At 39.6% G+C, this 22,095-nt stretch overlaps 1 protein-coding gene across 3 annotated transcripts in view; it reads right to left on the bottom strand.

The window, feature by feature from the left end:
* Window positions 1-5,301: 5,301 nt before the first annotated feature.
* Window positions 5,302-22,095, bottom strand: part of PLEKHF1 (pleckstrin homology and FYVE domain containing 1) — a 30,108-nt gene continuing 13,314 nt past the window's right edge. For 2 of the 3 annotated variants that reach the window (XM_074211446.1, XM_074211444.1), the window contains exon 2: window positions 5,302-12,439. In XM_074211446.1, the coding sequence (XP_074067547.1) occupies window positions 11,583-12,425 (843 nt within the window). In that variant the 5' untranslated portion in view covers window positions 12,426-12,439 and the 3' untranslated portion in view covers window positions 5,302-11,582. Of the gene's footprint in view, window positions 12,440-18,520; window positions 20,782-22,095 lie in introns of those variants that run through there. The other variant, XM_074211445.1, reaches the window with a different exon arrangement.

The following is a 22,095-nucleotide window of genomic DNA, read 5'->3' as shown; positions in this document are numbered from 1 at the left end:
AAAGACTTCCCTGATCTCTCATCTTGATCTACTGTTGGTGTTCTCTCCCTTCTCAAATTATCTTATCTTTACTTACCTTGGTATGAGCTGTTCTTCCCCCTCCTCAGAAGAATGTACAGTCCTTGAGGTTAGGTATTACTATCCTTAGTGATAAGGCAGTAATTTGTTGAGACAAATTGAGACCTGACCTCCAGATTAGCAGATCTCAGGACTGCAGAAGAGCTCTTCAGGAAGATCTGGGAGCTTGAGCAAGAGAGGCCCCAGTGAGTCAGGCTAATTCAAGAATCTTGTTCCTTTCCTGCTTTGCAATACTGGTAATGAAAGTATCTGACTCCAGAAATTTATTGAGATTCTTGAAAATAAAGGTTAAAATAATCCACAGTGGTCCAGATGACTTTCTTGTGTTTGCTTCCCAAAGACTTTATTACCACCAAATAATAATAATAAATAAATAAATTTCTCATTCCAGCTTTTCTATGCTCACAACTGAAAATAGACCATATTATTCTCTTCAATTGTTCTTGGGAGAACCCAGAACATTTGATCTAGAAGGGACCTTAGATCATTCAATTTGACTCTTTTATTTTGTATAGAGAGAAACTGTGGTCCAGAAGTGGAAAAATAACTTCTCTGAGGTTATAATAGAGTTTGTGGCAGAACCAACACTAGAATCTAAGCTTTCTACCTCCAAGTCCATACTCTTTCCATGATATGTAGTATGTATATATGCATGTATATGCATATAAACTTTGTATAAATTCTATATGACAATATATACATGCACATATACATATATATATATATGCATTCTAAATGGAAGAATCCCATCTTTTTAAGAAATACCTCTAAATCAAAGGAAGAAGTGGGTTATATGGCATCCTGCCTGCTCTTCTGTCCCTTTGAGAAATGGCTGTAGCTATAACCTGTGGATAATTTGGCAAACATCTGTGAAATTCTGTGAAGGAGGAGTGAAGACAGCAAACTTCATCAGAAACAACTCTTTGAGAAACACATGCTTAAACACTGACTGGGGCGTTTGTCCAAGTGGAGAGGCTCTGATCAGATGTGGTGAAATCTGTCTCCCACATGGGCCAGAGCTGAATGAAAGGACACGTTCCCTCCATCTCCTCTCGTGCCTGGTTGCACCACCATCATCAGCAGAATCAGACCTCCCCTGAGAGAAGGGAGCTTCCATCCTTTGCATAAAAACCTTCTTATCTCTATGTTTTTTGGTAGGCTCAGGTGGAGGTTTGCTTATTGGAGATGAGAAATTCCAATAATACTGATTTCATGCAGTAGATTTTATGAGGTAGGGTCATGACTTATCTGAAAACTATCTCCCACAGATCCTTCCAAAATGTATGTTGAATTGCCTTTTAACGTTGCAAAGGGCTTCTGCCTTATAGGTTAGTAGAAAGAGCATTGGATTTGGGGTTGACTTGGGTTCAAATTCCAGCTCAGCTGTTTACTCCCTTTCTGACCATAAGCAAATGCCTTCTCTTCTTTGGGTATCAGTTTCTTTAGCTGTAAAATGAGTGGATTGGTCAGGATGATCTGTAAGATCTCTTCAGCTCTTGATCCTTACAGATTACAGAGGAAGAGAGCAAACTATTAGCCCAGTTTATAGAGGTGTAATCTAACAAGATATAGAGACTTGTCCATGTCTGCAAAGGTCAATTAAAAGTTTTTATATGAACTTGGGCACTGAAAGAAGGTTAAAAGGGGGACAGTGACCAAAGTAATGTACTTGCATGCAGTTTGGGAGTTCCTTCATGACCCAATCTCAATCTGACCCAGAGAAGCCACTTCCTCAGATGTGGGGCCCATAGTTAGTAGGTTACTGTCTTCTTCCTCTGAGAACAGCAGAAGCAGCAATGACCCTAGCAGCCAGAAACACACATCCTGTAGGGAGGTGTGTGTGTGTGGTGGAAGATAGGCCTAGGGTCACCATATGGGGAAGGTTAATATGGGGGGAGGGGAGTCAGGAAGAAAGTTGACCTACTTTGTGAATATGCCCCAGAAAGAAGCACTTTGGTTAACCCCAAAGGCTGACACTTTAAACACAGTACTTTAGCACTTCTTTCCAATGGTTACTTAACTTGATGTCTCCCAAGCTTGGAAAATTTCATTGTCTTTCACCCTTTTCAGTTCCTGGGTTCCTATGCAGCTAGGACCTGCTGGGATTTGACTGAACCCAGCCATTTATCCATCCATACCTCACATTTGTTTTATACATTCCCATTCACAGCATACACATATACATCAACTATCTTTACCACTCTCTTCACCAAGGTCACTTATGAAGTTGGGCCTAGGAACATGGATGGGATAAAGCAGAGAGATGAATGACTAAATTAATTTCAGAGCATTTATTAAGTGCTTATTATTATGACACAAGACTGCATTATGTACTGGGATTCATATATTTAGGGAAATGGTGGCCAAAGAAAGGAGTTATGGTTGGAGAACTCATGAAGATAGTGAGTGGAACTATAGAGTAGTCCATTAAGATGTTCTTTCCAGAGGCAATATTAGCAGAAGGGTGGGGGATGACTCAATCAAATCACCCCATTCCACTCCACTTGAAATAATGGATACCTTTGGCAGTTAAGAAGTATTTCAGTTGAATCAATCAATTGGAGCCCTGAACTAGATGTGAATAAAGCATCTTTATCTCTATTCAATGAGTTCAATCAAAGCATTTCAACTAAGTTCAACAAGAAGTCCATTCACTTTGGTTGAGGATTTGGTCACATCCCTGCTTGTATAAAACCACATTTGTTATATACATTTCCAGTCACATAAGTAAGTGTTCTTTTCCTGGAGGTCTTCAGGGAGAGCTCTGACTACAAGGTACAAAGGGCATATTTGTTCAGGTATGGGTTGGTCTACTCTAGATGGTCTCTGCCTTCCCTTGGAATTCAGTGAGTCTGTGATTAAATGATTTGGAGTCCTTGAGGCCCTCCAAAGCCACAGGCACGGGGATTTCATTACCCAGGACTGCTCATCTCGTGACAGCAGCCTTCTCATCTACAAATGGAGGCCAGGCCGGATTATTTCCTAGAACAGGAAACATGTGTCTGGATAATCTTTCTTGGAAGTGCTGGCCAGTGTCTGGGGCCTTTGTGTCTCTCTGCTGGAGGGGAATCACTCATCAGGGAGGGCTGTTTAATAACAATGACACCCCTGTTTGGGGGCCTTGCTTCAGATCTCCCACACAACTCCCTGAGGCATTGGGAAAAGAGCACTGAGGGAACTGTTTCCATGCAGCTCTAGGATTTGACAGTTTGGGGTCCAGAAATAGTATTTGTAGGATTGCTCTGGGAACATAAATCAGCCCTGGAGTTTACCAATAGGCCCATGGACACCCATCTGGGGTGCCTGTCCCCACAGCCTAATCTAGAATCCAATCCTGGACTTGGAAGACCAGAAAACACAGGTCCCATTGAAAGAGTTGGGAGATGGTTTAGTGGGTTGACTGTGGGAGGTCAAGACAGAAAGAAGGTTCTTAGATGCTTTCTAACTCTAGATCCTATGGTCCTATGGGGAGAGTCAATCAAATGCTCTTGGACCCCATCACCTCTCTTTTGGACTGGTACCCAGGGATGTCTAATTCTATAGCCAATCCAATGAATTGTGGCAGAGTTCCCAAAATGGTGCCTGAAAGCCTATAACACCAGGCTTGGCACATGCAATTCCAAAGGAGAAGTAATCTACACTTTATAAATGTTTATGATGGGACTTGTTTTATAAGTGCTTGACATATGAAAAGTTCAAATTTCTAAAATGAGATGAATCTGAGATTAAAAGCCAATATTCAAAAGAATTCTTAGTTGGGAGTCATGATTTTCTGTTTTCTACTCTACGGTTCTTGCCCCTCTTGTTGAATCAGATATCTGACTTTATTCAGTCTCAGTTTTATCCTCTGAAAAATGAAGGGATTGGATTAGAAAACCTCAAAGTTCCATTCCTGTTGAAAAACACTTTGAACCTACTTTCATGGAAGAGAGTAGAGGGAAAAACTCTAGCTCTGGAATGAGAGGATATTGACTGAAATCTCATTTTTGATGCTTATTACTTGTGTGAACTTGGGTAAATAATATAACCTCTCCGGGTCTCAGTTTCCCCATCTGTCAAAGGAGGGTATGGAATACATGGTCACTGAACTTCCTTCCAATTCAAAAACCATGATCTTAGCATTCTACCTTGAATGTGACACTTTTCTTTATTCAGGACTTAGTTTCCTTCCTCTGTAAAAACTAGGGCACCAAAGTCTTTTCCAGCTTTAACATTCTAGGATTCTGTGAGGTCATTTAAGAATTGGTCATTTTTCTTTGAAATCTCAGCCAGGACATTCCCATAGAGACAGGAGCCTATTTCTTTGGGGACCTAAAGTCTACAAGTCAAATCAACTCTTGGCAGAATCATTACCAGTCTTTGCTTCCCTCATGTTTTGTGGAGGGAACAAAGTCCTGTGGCTGGAAACATCCACAGGATGAGACAGTTCCTACTGTTCTCTGCACAGGGGCCAGTGGTTTTGGAAACCTGAAGCGACCACAGCCAATGGAGCTGCACATGGAAATTACAGTTGGCAGCTTCCCACCCCCACATAAAAAGTTTTTCTTCCAAACCTCAAGCACTCTTTTTAAAAAAAATATTAATCTCCCCTGACATGGGGGAGGAAGGGGGAAAAGAGGAGGGGGAGAAAAGCAAAGTTTAATCTGAAGAAATTCACAACCCTAGCAAAATCTTCTGACTGTTCCCAATGTGGGTGGTGTTTTTGTATGACCACCTTTGCATTTTAAAAAAGGGGTATAGTTTGCCATTGTCAAAAAGTTTCCTGGGGCATGGGGACAGGATGCTACAAGAGCAATCTATGCCTGAAAATTGAGGACTTTAGTGCTGTCCTCCAGATGCCCCATGCACCATCAGGCAGAAATGGTTGCAGATGTTTCCTAAATTATCTCTCCAAGTTCCATCCACAAGATTCCTCGAGAAGCGCCGACCGCAGACTTCAGCGGAAAGGGATCTTCTAGAAACAGAGACTCAGGAATTAGTTGTTCCCATTCCACGTGCCCAATGAGGCCAGGCAAGACTTTCTGACTTGCATGCCCCTTTGGTTTGGCAACTTATGATCAGAGGATGAAAAGATTTAGAACTGAATTGAGACTTTATACATCATTTAGTCTGACCCCACCCCCCACCCCGCTCGATATAGGAGGAAACTGAGGACCAAGGAGAAGTGACTAACACCCCCCCAAGCCCCCCTCCCACAAATAAAGCTAAAATCCTCTGAACCCAAAATCATATTCTGCAATCTCAGTTTGTCTCCTGGAACATTATCTCAGTCACCAACCTGGCACAGTGCAGACAGGGGACTTGAATTCAAATCTTACCTGTGATATTTACCACCTATTGTCATTTTGGGCAAGTCATTTTATATTCCCGAGCCTCAGTTTCTTTAACCATAAAAATGAGAGTCTATTGGATTAGTGGATCCTATGGTCTCTACCAGCTCCAGATCTTTGATCCTTCTCCCTGTCTCCCTGCTGCCCTTTATGATCTTGGAACAGCTAGAAGGGGCAAAGGGTAAGGTTGGTCCCATGAGCTCTCAGGCAGAGCAGGCCACCTTTGGGGAGGGGATGACAATAAGACCTACTGCTCAACCTCTGGGACTCTGAGAATAAGAGTTAGGAGAGGTGCATTAAATCTAGACCTTTTTTCCCTGTCTCTGGCAGAAAAGTAGAGGTGGGCACTATTTAATTCACAAATACTTTTTTTGGTGGAGTTTGCTTTGAGATAAATGAATTTGCTGTGGGGGGTTGGGAACCTTTGCTTTACAAGTGAATGCACTACAGTGATTTGTCTAAGAATCAGACTCCAAATTCAATAAAATGCATATACCTAGAGCATAAAGAAAAGCTTACTTAGATTAGGCTCCCTAAATTATATAGTATCTCCCCAAGAGGATTATTGGTCATCCTTCAGAATAGGAGTCAGAATTCTTCCAGGCTATTCCCCAACACTGGGAGAGGGGGAGACAGAGAATGACTTCATCAACACATTCATGCATTTCCTCCTAGGAGGTGGTGTAGGAAGGGAGAAGAGATATGAAAGAAGAGGAAAGAATAAGAGAAACGGGAGAGAAAAATAGAAAGGGAGAAGGGAGAAGACAGCCAAAAAGAGGAAAGAGTGAAATCAATAACTATTTATTCAGGATCTACTGTATGCCAATAATTGGGGATACAATACAAAACTCAAGTCCCTTGACCTCAAGGGACTATTGGGGAAACACAAATATATATTTATATATATAAATATATATAATACAAATATATATACATATAATATAAATATGTGTGTATGTATATACATAGTAATTGCAAACTATATAATATTATAATTGCATTTATAATACAAAGGTGGAATACATAAATAAAAAACATTCACAAAGAATATTTTAGGGAATTTGATAGGAAAGAGGTATTGGGGACTGGAGAATTAGGGAAAGGCCTTATTTGGCCATGGCACTTGAGTAGAGCTTTTAAGAAGCTGAGAGATCCTTATAAGTGGAGTAGACTCCAAGCATGTGGACTGCATATCTAAAGACATGAAGAGAAACGTATAAGGAATGGGAATAATGTGTAATAAAATTATAAAGGTAGCCAGGAGTCATATTGCAAAAGGCTTTCTCTGCTTGCATTTTTTTTCCTGGAGGCAACAGGAAGCCACCTTATGCTCATTTGGAGCAAAGTTATGATCAGGAATTGCACTTTGGTGGCTGAATGGAATTCAAGAGAAGGAGCTTGTCAAGTCAGAGAGACCCATTAGAAGGTCCAGGTGAGGAGGTGATTAGTCCCTTTACAGGGATCATGGCTATATGAATGGAAAGAATTAATGAATGGACATAGACTGATCAAGATGTTGAAACTGAAATATTTGACAATTGAAGAGCCTCTCCTCCTGAAATCTTTCTCCTGAGTATTTAATTATATAGGTGTCTCTTGGTTCTTTGGTTTTATTGCCAGGTCATCACCTATAGCCTATGCTCCAAATGTGGAGGCAACTCAAGCTCTGTACAGGGTCCTCTTCTAGACCAGGGTTTCTTAATCTTTTTTTTGTGACTCCTTTGGTAGCATTGCAAAAACTTTCAATGCTTTCTTGTAATGGTTTAAAATGCACAAATTAGGGGCAACTAGGTGGCGCAGTGGATAGAGCACCAGCCCTGGAGTCAGGAGTACCTGAGTTCAAATCTAGTCTCAGAAACTTAATAATTACCTAGCTGTGTGGCCTTGGGCAAGCCACTTAACCCCATTGCCTTGCAAAAACTAAAAAAATAAAAATAAAAATGCACAAATTATATAGGATTACAAAGGAACCTAATTATATTGAAATTCAGTTATCTCAATATTAAAAAAAAAAAAAAAGAAAAGGTTCAGAGACTCCAGGCCAAGAACTCCTACCTCAGGATATTTCATCAGTTTTCATAGGGTTAAATCTCATCTCTACAATGACTCCTAGAGCTATGTATCTAGCCCTAGGCTCTCTCCTGAGCTCCAGTCTCTTTATTACCCACTGCTTATTTGACATTTTTAACATGACTAAAAAACAACATCCTTTTCTTTTCCCAACATTCGGATTTCTTTTCTTTTCCAACTTCAGCATTATTCCTTATTTTTCACTCTTCTTCTCTCACACATCCAGTTCTACCTGTAAAACAATTATACACTCAACATCTCTCAATCTCATTCTTCTCTTCCCCCCTCCCCCATTCATGTAGTCCTTATTACCTCTCCTCTGCAAAATCCCTATTGGTCTCCTTGCCTAAATGATCTCTATGGAAATCTTTCCAACTTATCTTTCAGACAGTTACCAAATGAAATGTACCTGGAATATGTCTAACCATGTCACTCTCTTGTTCAATAAATTCCAATGGCTCCCTATTATTTCTAGGATTAAATAGACAAAGTCCTCTGCTTGGTAGTTAAAATCCATCAGCCTGGCTCTAATCTTCTTTTTCAGGTTTATTATATTACTCTCCTTTGTAGGCACACTAGCCCTACTGTTCCTGTCACAGTTGCCTTTTCATCTTCAAACCTTTGCTGAGGCTGTTCTTCATGTTTGGAATTTGAGCTGATACAACATACAACTCTATCTCTTAGAATCCCCAATTTCCTTGAAAGCTCATCTCAATGCAATCTCTTGCATAAGACCTTTCTTCATCCACCAGTTACCTGTGCCTCTCCCATTAAATTAGCTCGTATTTATTTTGTATGTTTTTTTCTAAATACCAATATATGTGCATTTTTTCCTCCCAAAAATATTCCTTGAAGATTTTTTTTAATCCGTATCTCTGTATTTCAGCACCTTAGCACATGGTGGGCACCTAATAAATATCTTTTGAAACACAGTTGATTGATAAGGGAGAGTGAAGAGTCAAGGATGGCTCCAATGTCACAAATTTGAGTATCTGGAAGGATGGTACTGTTCTTAAGGAAGCTAGGGAAGTTAGGAAAAGAGATGGGATGGGGGGGTTAAAATGAGTTTTATTTTGGATAGATTGAATTGGAGATGTTTGAAAGTTCAGGAGAAACACTGAGCCTGGTCCTATAGATCTGGGCATCATTTAGATAGCGATAATGAGTGAGTCTATGGAGCTAGAAAAGATCACCCAAAGAGAGTATAGAAAGGACCCGGAGTCTTAGGGCAGAATCTTAGGGCACCCTCACAATTAGAGGGCAGGACATGAAGAAGGATCCATAAAGGGAGAACAGGTAGGTAGGGGGGAACCAAGAGTGCTGTCAGGAAAGTCCAGAGTAGGGAGGATGGTCAGCAGTTTTGTATCAGAGAGAAGGTAAGAGAGGTTGTGGTGGTGGTGGTGGGGAAGAGAGCAAAGAAAATGAGAGAGATGGAAAGAGAAAGAGGGAGAAGGGGAAGGAGAGAATGAAATATGATTAGCTGGGGAGGCCAAATGACTCTATGTGGAGCCATGTGGAATGCCCTCCAACCCACAGACCTTATTCGCCTGCCAAACCAGGCCCTCTGTCTTGTGAGTTTCCCAAACCCTGAAACCTTTATCCCCATTTGGAGGTTTCTGAGTTCCAAATGGAATCTGGCTCCTCACAGAAGTTGCTGAGGTAGCTATTACTACAGAAACTTCCCACTCACCCATGGGGCCCCAATTCCTCTGGGGAAAGCACTGAAATTAGTTCTGAAGAAAAGGGACTTTGGGGTTCCCAGGGCAAAATATTTCCTCACAAGCCAGATGCTAGAGGTTGGGGACAAATTCCACTTTGACCCTAGTCCATGAGGGGAAAAGTGTTTTTTTTTCTTTTTTTTACTGGATTTCTAAGGAAGGGAAGGAAGAAAAGGCACGGAGAGCTGCTATTTGTCAAGTTCTGAATGCCATCAAAATTTTTTTTTAAAGGTAATGAGATAATGCCTAGGCTTTGTCATATTTGCCCAATTCTCTACTTTATGTCTTCTCACTTCCCTACCTTCCTGAGTATCCCAGAAGATTGAATTCCTAAGGGTCATGGCTCACCGGGTCAATAGAAAACCATATAGGCCAATTAGAGCTATTAATCGGGACAAGAGAGAGCCCCCATATGAAAAGAAGCAGAGGGAGGAGCAGGAAAGGGTGCCTTAACAATAATTAAGTTCCCATTAAGCTTCCAGAGTGTTGAGGGTCTAAGAAATACTAGAGACAAATACTGCTTCAATTTTCTGCTGGTTTTTCTCTGCCCTTCATCTGAGGGTCCATTTCTTTTATCAAACTCTATTTCAGTTGAAGATGAGGAAAAACAATCTTGAAAACTCATTCACACTGAGAAGTTGGGGACTAAATTTCTAAAGGCTAGCTGAGTTTTTAAGAGGAAGAGGACAAATGCTTAATCCAGAAGAATGAATCTTTAAAGGTGAAATTTCACTCATCTCTTCACTCACTCATGAGGACCTAGTCCCACTTACATACAACAAGAAGAGTTTTGTAGTGAAACAGAGTTGTCCTCCCTGTGCCTTCTCCACCCTTGGGCAAGACCAGCTATATGCATGAGCCAATTTAGACAGACCAAGGATAAGATTCCCAAAATTAAATGGCCAGAAACATCTATTCCAGGGCCTCTGAGACTGTTCCCTCCAAGCCAAAAGAATATATCAAAGTATGGTTTTAAAATAAAATAGCATTCAGTTCAAAGGGATGCTAAAAAATTTTCCTTCTTTCAACTCATCAATTAGACAATTGAAACCAAATAAGACAGATTTACTGAATCCAGCCAGGAGACAGCAGACCTTGCTGAGTTTAGGACAAGGATGGAGAACTTTTCTCCAAGCCAAGGAAAACAGATTTCTGGTTCAACAGACAAGTATGTCTCTACATCTGCGTCAATGCCTTATAAGCATGTCCCGCCCAATCATGCCTTTCTTGGTACATGTGGCCCTGGCTCTTGACCCTTTTTCTTATTCCTCCTTCTTCCCTCCCTTCCCCCCACCCCCATTTCATCCACCCAAACTGCTGGCATGAAGAGAAGGAAAGGATGAGATGTGGAGGAGGCATGAGATGAATTGTGATTATTGTGAACTTTGAACATTTGAGCTGATACAACAGATAGCAAGTACAACAGTCAGATTAATATGGATCCAGCTTCCCTCTCAGCTCCTTCAGAATGCCATTGTGAAGGCATCCACACCATTTATTAGATTACAGAGATGGAGCTTTTCAGTGATGTACTACCCTTTAGGCTGAAGAGGTCAGCATCAGATCCAGATGTACACTTAGGGGAGAGGATTGACCAAGACACTTCTGGTCTCTTTGGTTGAAGGTAGCACCTCTTCAATCTAAGGATATCTGATTTCAGGTGCCACTGGGGTTCTTGGGACCCACACTAGTGTCTCAGACTACTCCCAGTATGGTTCCTGGGCACGAGGAAATGTTTCTGATCAGTTCCTCCACACTAGGAAGCCACACTTGAAGCAGTGGTGTGGTTGGGGGAGAACTCAGACTGGAGGATTCAGGGCCTGTGTTAGAAGACTAAGCAGAGAAGGGATTGTCCTTGAGATAGCAGGTTCTCTTGGATGTAGCTGGTCATGGGTTGGAGCTCCAATAAAAAAGAAGATACTTGCTCCCCTTCACTCTCCTCTGGGTCTACCCCGCCTCAACTTCTGAAGCTTTTTTGCATGATGCTTTCCTGGCTCAGCTGTATGAGGTTGAAGATGTAGTCTTGAGTCTAAGGGAGTGGGGATCTCCAAATCATCCTGGTTTTCCTATCGAGCTAAATGGGAAGAGCTTTCCTAAAGGGAGCAGGTCTTTTGGAGGATGGGCACTGGAAGTACTAAGAGCAGCAAGAAAGAAATGAACTTGTTTTCCCCCACCACTCACTCCTTGTCCATAAAGCAGCACAATGGGGATCTGTGGACAGAATTCAAAATCTATTTTAACCTGTCCTGTAGTGTCCAAAGTCTTCACCAAGGAAGTCTGAACAAATAGGGATAACTGGACTGCACATTTTTTGTAGAGAAAAGCAACTGCTCAGGGGATCCCTATCCCCTTCCAACCAGACCCCAAAATGAATTTTGGATAAAGGTTAGCTGTGGAAGGATGACCATTTAACCCCAGAGGCATAGAATTCCAGCCCCATAGGCCAGGATCCAGCTGTGCCCCCATCCTTGTCCTCATCTGATTTGTCGCTTTCATCCTCACCACTGGATGCCCCGTAGGTTGTCCCTGGCAAGTGAGCGAGGTCCTGCTGGGGTTGCCTCCGCCCCCCCTCCTCTTCTTTTCGCTTCTCTGCTGTCAGCTCTCGATAGCAAAGGCCACAAACTCTAAGGGGTTTGGATGAGAGGCGGGGCATGAGAAAGCGTTCCCTGGAGCAGTCCCCACAGACTACGAAGCCACACTTGCGGCAGTGATGCCGCCGGGTGAGGGCGGAGAATTTGGTCTGGGTGCAGCGCATACAGATGTCTGTGGCTTTGTCCGGGATCCAGGGAGCAGCATGCTCTGTGGTGGGGGGGCGCCCCGTGGCCCGCAGCTGGCGCCTCACACATTCCTCAATGTGCCTGATCCACTCTTCACGCTCTGTCATGGAGGCAGCTGACACCACAAAGGATTTCTTGGATGTCTTGATCATCCAGCGGTTCTTGGCATTCCAGGTATTGGGGAGGGTCTCCAGGGTTACCTCCTCCAGAGGAATGATGTGCTGGCTGCTATACTTGCGTTTGCTGATCACGATGCTGCCATAGACCAGGATGTCATTAAAGAGGAAAAAGATTCGTGGCTTGGCCTTTTTGCGGCACTCTTTAGTCAGGATGCCCTCGCCAAGAAGCACCCGACCTGGTAATGCCAGAGGCTGTCCTGATGCTCCAAAGCAATTCTCCACGGCTGCAATTCTCTGACTGTTGATCTCTGTGTTCACCAGGTGATCCACCATCTTCTCAATCTTCCCTAGGCATAGGTGAAGAAAATAAAGAAAAACTAGTCAGTATTGTAAGCAACAGCAACAGTCTAGGTACCATGTCAGGGTCAATGTAAACAATCAATCAGTCCACAAGCAATTATGGAATCCCTATAATGTTCTAGGTATCATTTAGCATGAATTCTGAATTCAGCTCACTGGGTAGAGTATACCACTTCCTTTAATAGTTAACTCATTTGGGCATGATGGTGCCATATACCTCTCTGGGGAGTACTTCATTCATTCAACAGTCATTTATTTAGCACCCACCAATTAAATAGCCCTATGTAAGGTAGAGGACATGATGATGTAATTGCTGGGAAGGACTGTTGATATTCAAATCCAATCATTCATCCATTCATTTATTCACTCACATTGAACATATCCCTCCATTTTATCTATTAAACAAATATAACTATTTGAGTAAATCCTTTGAGACTGGTATATGTGCCCTCTTCTTCAATGTACATTGTATATATGGAGTTGAATATACATAGTCATTTGTATATTGTCTTTCCTACTAGAATGTGAGTTCCTCAAAGGAATAGATCATATTTTTTGCCTTTTTTTTGTATTCCCCTGTCCTTATTACAGTGCTTAACATCTAGTAAACATTTAATAACTGTTTGTTGACTGAAGGTATCCCTTTCAATACTGGAGATATAGAATTACAAAAGACATAAATAACCATATAGATATAACAATGAACAACTTTAGCAAAGTTGTAGAATATAAACTCACTTGAATTATCAGCATTTCTCTATATTACCAACAATGACCAGTAGGAAGAGATAGAAAAAGAAATTTCATTTAAAATAACTGTAAATATAAAAGATTTAGGAGTCAACCTGACAAGAAAAACCTAGAAACTTTAGGAACACAATTACAAAGTACTTTTCATAAATATAAAGACAGATTTAAACAAGTGGAGAAATATTAATTGTTCATGGGTAGGCAAACCAATATAATAAAAATATAATTTTATCTAAATTAATTTACTTATTCAGTGCCATACCAAGCAAACTACCTAAGAATTATAGATTTAGAAAAAAATAAAATATTCATCTGGAAGCACAAAAGGTCAAGAATACCAAGGTAATCAATTAATAAATGTAAAGGAAGGTGGTACTAGTACCAAATTATAGTACAAAGTGGTAACTATCAAAGCAAGCTGTTACTGGCTAAGAAATAGAATGATGGAATAGATAAGATGCACAATACACAATAGTAAATGATCATAGAAATTGAGTGTTTGATAAACCCAATATCTAACAAAATTTTCTGGGAAAACTGGAAAGCAATTTGGCAGAAACTAGGCATAGACTAACATCTCATGATGAATACCAAGATAAGGTCAAAAGGGATAAATGATTTAGACATAAAGGCTGATATCACAAGTAAATGAGGGAAACATGGAAAAACATACCTTTTAGATCAAGCCAAGTTTATAAGGAAAGTAGGAATCTGGAAAAAAAATTTTCAGCAAGTTTCTCTGATAGAGGCATCATTTCTCAAATATTAAGTAAGTCAAATATAAAAAAAATAAAAACCATTCCCCAATTGAAAAATAGTCAAAGGATATGAACATGCAGTTTTCAGAAGACAAAATCAAAGCTTTCTACAGTCATATGAAAAAATGCTCTAAATCACTATTAATTAGAGAAATGCAAATTAAGATAGATTTGAGACACATTCTCACACTTAATCAATTAGTTAACATACTAGAAAAGGAAAATGACAAATGTTGAAAGAAGTGGAAAAACTGGATCACTAATGCAGTGGTTTGACCATTCTGGAGAATAATTTGGAACTACACCCCAAGGGCTATAAACCGAGCATACCTTTTGATTCAGTAATAGCATGACTAGGTCTTTATTCCAAACAGATAAAGGAAAAGGACCTCTATGGTCAAAAATATTTATAGCATCTTTCTTGTGGCAGCAAAAACCTGGAAAATTGAAGGGATGTCCATCAATTTCAGAATGGCTGAACAAGTTGTGGTGTGATGGAATTGTACCAGAATACACTGAAAAAAAATGACCTAGTTTTTTCAATTGATTCCCTTGATTCTTGTGACCTTCTATTCTTCCAGATGAATTTTATTATTAGTTTTTTGAAACCCAAGAAGACTTATATGGACTGATGCAAAGTGAAGGGAGCACAACCAGGAGAATATTTGTGCATGGTAATAGCAATATTATAATGATGATCAATTGTGAAAGAGTTCCTCTGATCAATAAATATTTTGATCCAAGACAATTTCCTGGGATTCTTGATGTACAATGCTATTCACCTCTAGAGAATAAACTGATGAAGTCTGATTGCAGATTGTAATATAATTTTTCACTTTATTTTTCTTGCTTTTTGCAACATGGCTAATATATAAGTATGCATTTCATGATTTCATATGCATAGTTGATATCACATTGCTTACCTTCTCAATAGAGGGGGTAAGGGAGAGAATTTGGAAATCAAAATTTTAAAAAAGAATGTAAAAGTAATAAGTAATAAATTTTATAAAAAGAATATTTAGTCCAATACATATCTGAAAAAGAATCCTATCTATAAGAAGTAGTTATCTAGTCTTTGTATGAGAAGGGATTCACTACCTTTCTAGTTCATTAAAACAGTTCATTAAGTATTTGGATAGTCCTAATTATTAGAAAGCTTTTCCTTCCACCAAGTGTAAATCCACCTTTCTAACATCTATTTTTTCATGTGTCTGTTCTTAGGGTAATCTGACCTAATTGGGTCTCATGGCAAGCTTTCTGCAAAATCATTTTTTCCTTCACCTTTATTTGCTGCTTTATGAGGTTAATGCAATTAGTAATAAGTAGAAGACACACAGTGCCTGCCCTTAAAGTATTATGGAGAGATATCTGATATGAAATCAGGTAGAAGTACATAAAAAGCTTTTTACAAAGCTGATGTTTTTTGAATTCAAACATAAGATAGATGAGGGAATGGTTGGAAAACAATTCATCAGAAAAAAAAAAAACAACCAGAAGGCACTGAGTGGACTGAATGTTCAAAAAGAGTCAGTTTACACACACTGCCCCTGGTTCTGCCCTCTGGTGCCAAGCAGAACAGAGAATATTCTTCAACAAGGTAGCCCTTCTGAGACTTGAAGGTAAGTAGAATACTCCCTTCCCTCCATCCTCATTTCTATTCCAGGCAAGGGGAGGTGGGGAAGAGAGCAGTCTGACTGTGTAAGGGCATGGAGGTGCCAAGACCAGTCATTGCCACTAGCTCACTGGGACTGGCCCAGATGGTGAGCCCCTCCTCTATCCCCCACCCAGTAGAGTTTATACCCTCTTGCTGTGGGTGGGGGGAGGGGGAAAGGGAATTGAAGGCAGCCTAGAAAAACAACTTCTTTCCTAGATTGCATATTCTGATTCCTCACTCTCATCTACCTCTCCCCATCAGTTTTGGGGAATAGTGTAGACTAGTGAGACTGGAATGTGGCACACCTGGAAGGGAATCACATATGGTTAGCCTGGGAAGGTAGGCTGAAGCTAAATTGAGAGGGATCTTGAAAGTCAAACTGATGGATGTGTGTTTTATTGTTGAGGCATTAGAAAGGCACTGAGGATGACTTGAGCAGGTTTGTAACACAGTCTGCTTTAAATTTTAGGAAAATTATTTTGGCAGCTGTGTGAAGGATGGATTTGAAATGGGAATGATTGGAAACTGGACATCAATCAGGTAGCTGCTGAAACAGTGCAGGTGAAAGGTGATTAGGAACTAAATTAGGAGGGTGGTTGTGATTTTTAGAGAGATGGATGGTAGTATAGATATTATGGAAGTGGAAACTTAACATGGGAGACACCTTGTTAAAGGAGTGCCTTCAAATCTACATTTTGAACCACTAAATTCAATGCCTTTTAAAAAATCAACAAATAATAGCTATATAAACACAATAATTAATAAACTTGTCAACTTACTGGATATGAATTAACTAGGTGGTGAAGTAAATAGAGATCTGTTGGAGTTCACCTGATCTCAACTCCTGCTTCTGACACTTCTGAGCTATATGATTCTGGGCAAGTCATTTAACCTTTCCCAGCCAGTTGGGGATAAATAATAGCAGCTACCTCACAAAGTTATTTTGAAGATCAAACAAACTTTAAAGTGTTATTGTTGCTATTGTTATTATTAGTGGGGGAAAGAGAACTGAGGAATAGGTTAAGCTTTCTAAAACTTCTAAAGGGTGATGCTTTCAATAGAAATAGGGAAGTTTGGAGGAGGAAAGTAGATTGGAGGGTAAATATGCTAAGTGCTCTTTTTGGATATGGTGAGTTTGAAATACCTAATGCAGTTGGAGATTCCCAGAAGGGGCAGAACACAAAATAATGCAGGAGTAGGAGGAGGGAGACTAGGGATAGATATAAAGGGCTAGGAGACATGTTCATGAGGATGGTCATTGAACACATGAAGCAGATTTGAGTACCAAAGACAGAGGACATGGAAAAAGAAGAGAGGTAGGGGGTACCTACTGTTATGGATGTCCTCCCTTCCTAGCATGTGGCACTCAGAACTGAACATGATGCTCCATCATGATCTGTCCTAGGCTAGAATAGCATCTCCCTAGGCTTAGATACTATGTTGCTCTTCATTCAGCCTAAGATTGCACAAATATTATTTTTGGAGGCCAGACACACCATTGACTTATGTTGAGCTTTCAACCTACTCAAAATCTTGTATCTTTTTTCAGATGAATTTCTTTCTGACCTTGCCTCCTTTATCTAGTGCTTAGGTTCAGAAATATCAACTTAGCAAGTAACAGGCTCTCCTACTCCAGTTCATTTCAGTTATCTCCTTAGTACACTTCAAGGCAAGAACGACTTGTCCTGTACTTATTATTCATTGTATTACCTCATAAAACATCAAATAATGGTGGAGAAAAAATAAATTTGCAGAAAGCTTGTCATGAGACCCTAATAGGTCATATCATCCTATGGGCATTTAAAGATTTAACTGGAAGGAACAGAACAGATACATAAAAAACTGAACATGTCAACATTTCTATAAAGTTGAAACAATTTTCTTCATTGATGGAAGTGTAACAGCCACTTTTTTTGGTATGGTAACATTTCAGGCCCCATTGGCACCAAAGAAAAGGAAAACAGCTAGACCAATCATACTCTGAAAAAATTTGTGCTGGAAGCACCAAGTTCTTTTTTTGCGGGGGGGGGGGGGGGAGTTGAAGAAATCTCAAGATAGCTAAGAGAAGGGATGATAAATGATTGGAAGAAAAATCATAGATGATTTTATTCTCTCTCTTTTAAAAAAGGGTATCAAGAGAATAACAACAATTGTTAAAACATGCATATTCCTCATCTCTATAAAGTCTTTATGAGAATAAAATAAGCACATATTGAAGGATTCAATAATGAAACTATAAGAAGGAAATAAGAAGGCTTTCATACTATTTTCTCCAGCAGACCATATTTTCACAGTTTTGCAACTCACAGAAAGGTTTTACACTGTTGACTAAAAGACGCAGAGAAAACAAAATTCTACTGTGCTTTTTTTGTTACTGTTATTGTTAGTCTTGAAAAAGCATTCAACTTGATAGGAAAAAAATCTAGTGTTATAGATACTCCTCCAACATGATGTCTCCTGTGTAAGTTAAGCTCAGACAAGATTTCTTGACAGATATAGCCAAAGAGTTAACTATCCAACAATTCTCTAAATATCAATACCAATATAATCAGTATTTGAATGAAATCTATGGCCTCAATGATATGGATATTTCCTCCATTTCTGTAGATCCAGATACAAGGATCTTGCCATCTGGCCACCCAGACCAGCCACTGCCACTAGCTCACTGGGACTAGCCCGGATGGTAAGCCTCCCTCCTCTATAGCCCACCTAGTAGAGTACATACCCTCTTGCTGTGGGGGGTGGGGAGAGGGGAGAGGGAATTGAAAGCCACCTAGAAAAACACCTTCTTTCCTTGATTGCATATTCTGATTCCTCACTCTCATCTACCTCTCCCCTCCCTCTCCCTTGTCCTTATCCCCTTCAATAATATCCTCTAAAATTCATTTCATTATTAACAAACAAACCTTCCTTCAGAGCAGCCTTCTTCCTTCTAGCTTCTTCCATCTTTTCACCTTCGCAGAAAATTGGCTCCTCCCAGGAACAGCACGTCTCTGACTACCATCTCCCAATATTGGGTTCAACTTCTCTGATTTTCCTCCCCCACAACACACTGAGTCACATGGAAAAATAGACAAGCTCCTGGTTCCTTCAGTGACTTCCAGACCCATCCCCTTCAGTCATTACTCAACTCTCAGGCTTGCAGTTTTATCCTTTTTAGCTAAATCAACCAGGCAAGATACAGATGGTGGTTATATATTGTCTTCTGAGACATTCCCTCTTAGTTCCAAGGAGGATAGTTCTTAGGTCATTTAGCTAGTTTCTAGCTTATTTGTACTCCAATATAAGGAAAACATCCTTGCAAAAGATAGGGTTTGACCTGCATCTGCAAGGAAAAAAAAAAAAGGGGAACTCTTTCCAGGAATGTGGATGGGGCAGAGAAAGGCTCAAATAATGAGAGATGAATGTTATGTGTGAGGAACAGAGAGAAAATGCCAGTTTAACTGAATCCCAGGGTACAAGAAATTCTATCTAATGAGGCTGAAAGGATAGTTTGGGGTATGACTTTGGTATGACTTTGAAAACTAAACAGAGAAGTATCTAGAGTCATTAGGGAGCCATTAGGGTTGATTGGTCACATAGTCAGATTTGTGCTTAAAGAAAATTACTTTGTAGGATAGACTGGAATGGTGAGAAACTTGAGGAATGGAGACCAATTAAGAGGCCACTGTGGTTAAGCTAGGTGAGTGGTCAGAAAGATCTGAACTAAGGTAGAAGTTGTATGGACAGAGGGGTTAGATGTAAGAGATGTTGTGGAGGTAGAAACTAACATCTGAAAGGATTTGGATATAAGATATGAGAGTGAAGAGTTGATAATTTCAGAAATTTAGAAATTCGATAATTTTAGAAAATTAGAAATTTGGGAGCCTGAAAGAATGTATTTCAGCAGAAATAGGAAGATTTGAAAAAGAGGAGGGTTTGAGGGTAAAGCTAATGATTGTATATAGTAGGTAAGGTATGAGAAACACCAGAGAATCATTCCCAAGTTTGTAAACCCAGGTGATTAGAAGGGATGGGTTTCAGTGTTGGAAAGATAATAATAATAAGGCAGCCATTATTATCTTGGACACAGAATTTCAGGTGCCTACAAGACTTTTAAGTGGAGATAAATGACAAGCAGTTGGTGAAGTGAGCCTATATATAGGTCAGGAGAGAGAGAGACTAGGATTGGATATGCAGATCTGGGAGTCATTTGCATAAAGGAGAGATAATAGGATTGTGCTGATTACATCAGGCCCTAATAACTACAGAGTCTCTTTAAAGAATTCAGCTTAGAAATTCATATAGTAAAAACCAAGTGGGTGAATAATGCCTATTGTCCACATTATGATATGCAGTTGGATGGACTGTCTGTAGATTTAGTCCATCAGGAAACATCTTGGACAGACACTACAGAAGACTAATTAGCTGGGATCATAAATGAACAGAAGAAAGCAGGTTAGAGAGTATTTGGGAGATTACCCAATACTTTCAAGTTACTCCTTGCAACCAAAACAACCTTTTAAAACCAATATTTTTTTTCAATGATAGATGTGAATTATGGAATATCACAGTCTCTGAAGGATAAAATATTTTGAAAAATGAAGAAAGTAATAGAGAGACATATAGTGGGTGTAAATAGACTGCAGCCTATTGCCAGTAATACTCTATTTGCAAGAAGTTATGCAAAAGATCACTTCATATGCATAAGGGCTGACAGGAGGACAGTCCAGTACAAATGGTATTCACATGATGTTAAAAGACCTGGAGAATGATGTTCTGTGCATGGGAGGACTCCTTTCCCTCTTCCCTGCCCCATCCAAGAAGGATTTATAGGAAAATATAGCCAAGAGTTCTGAAGGAGGAAGGGCTGGGAATGGGATGCAATGAGCAGCTAGAGGAAGTACCCGTATTGATGAGATCATCATAGACCTATTAAACAACTGAAACAAGAAGTAACATTATTCGCAAAGAAGTTAAAAAAAGGAAAATGTTGCTTGTAGGAGGGAAGTGGGAAGACAGGCATGCTAATCTTGCAGGGCAAGCCCCACCATGGATGGAGCTGTAAATTGGTCCATTGTTCTAGAAATCAATTTGGGATGAAATTCCATCTACCCCCAGTCACTAGTGTGTATACCCTTTGAACCAATAATAGACTACTAGATATATGCACTAAGGGACCTTAGTTCAGGTCTTTCTGACCACTCACCTAGATTACCACAATGGCCTCTTAATAGACTACTGGGTATATATGCACTAAGCGATCAAAGACAAAAGGAAAGGGTCTACAAGTACCAAAATATCTGTAACAGCACTTCTTTACATAGCAAACAACTGGAAACAAAGGGGATGCTCATCCATTTGGAAATGGCTAAGTATATTGTGGTATGTGAAAGTAACACAAAATCATTATAACATAAAAAATGACAAAAGAGATTGATTTGGTCTGGAAAATTTGCATGAATTGATGAAGAATGAAGTACTCAGAACCAGGAGAACAATTTATACAATGATTTCAAGAATGAAAAAGAAAATAACTTTGCAAGACTTAAGGACTCTGATCAATGCAATGACCGATAGTGGCTCAATAATAAGATATGCTTCCTACTTCTTGGCAGAGATGATGGTCTAGAAGTGAAGCATGATATACATTTTTCAAGCATTGTCAATGTACGAATTTATTTTTCTAGAGTAGACTATACTTAAATGTAAGATGATTTTTTTTGAGGGGGAGGGACTTTGGGAGGAGTGGGGAAATGCAAAAAAAGAAAAAAGAAAAATATATCAAGGAAACATTTAAAAATTCAAAGAGTAGAATAAGGTTCATAAGGGGATACAGAGAAGCAGAGCAGTTTGTTATCAATGCTAAATGATAGGATGTCACTTAAAACAAACACTTCCCCTCCCATATAATTAATTTATATATATATATATATATATATATATATATATATATATATATATATATATATAAAAAATAGAAATTCAGATTCACAAGGAATCATCTCTGTTTTTTGTATAATGAAAGGTTGGTATTTGTTAAATTCATAATAAAAAGCAATGTAATTCAAATTTATATAGCACTTCAAAATTTACAAAGTACTTTATTCATAACAATGGCAGTGAAGTTGGTAGTTTCATACTAGGAAACTGACTTCAGAGAGGAAAAATGATTTGTCTATGATCATACAGCTATTCTGTAAATATGAAGTAGAAGGGACCCAAGATTTTAACCTTATTGTATCCTGATTCCAACTCTAGACTTTTTCCACTACATCACATCAATCAATCAATCAATCAATCAAAAAGAATTCATTAAACATCTACTGACCAACGAACTAGATGTGGAGGTGACACAAAACCAAAAAAAGTAAAAGGATCTCTTGGCTTAAGGGAAGCATTTACATTCTATCAATGAACTCTTTCTCTTTTGGATCCCACTCTCTACCCCACCCCCACCCCCAAATACTAAGGCTCTGAAAATTCTCCCCATTTGGGTTTG

This window comes from Macrotis lagotis, chromosome 1 (assembly GCF_037893015.1).
Source record: "Macrotis lagotis isolate mMagLag1 chromosome 1, bilby.v1.9.chrom.fasta, whole genome shotgun sequence".
NCBI classification, from domain to species: Eukaryota; Metazoa; Chordata; class Mammalia; order Peramelemorphia; family Peramelidae; genus Macrotis; species Macrotis lagotis.
The sequence above is the reverse complement of the archived record's forward strand: the minus strand, read 5'-3'. Positions and strand labels throughout refer to the sequence as shown.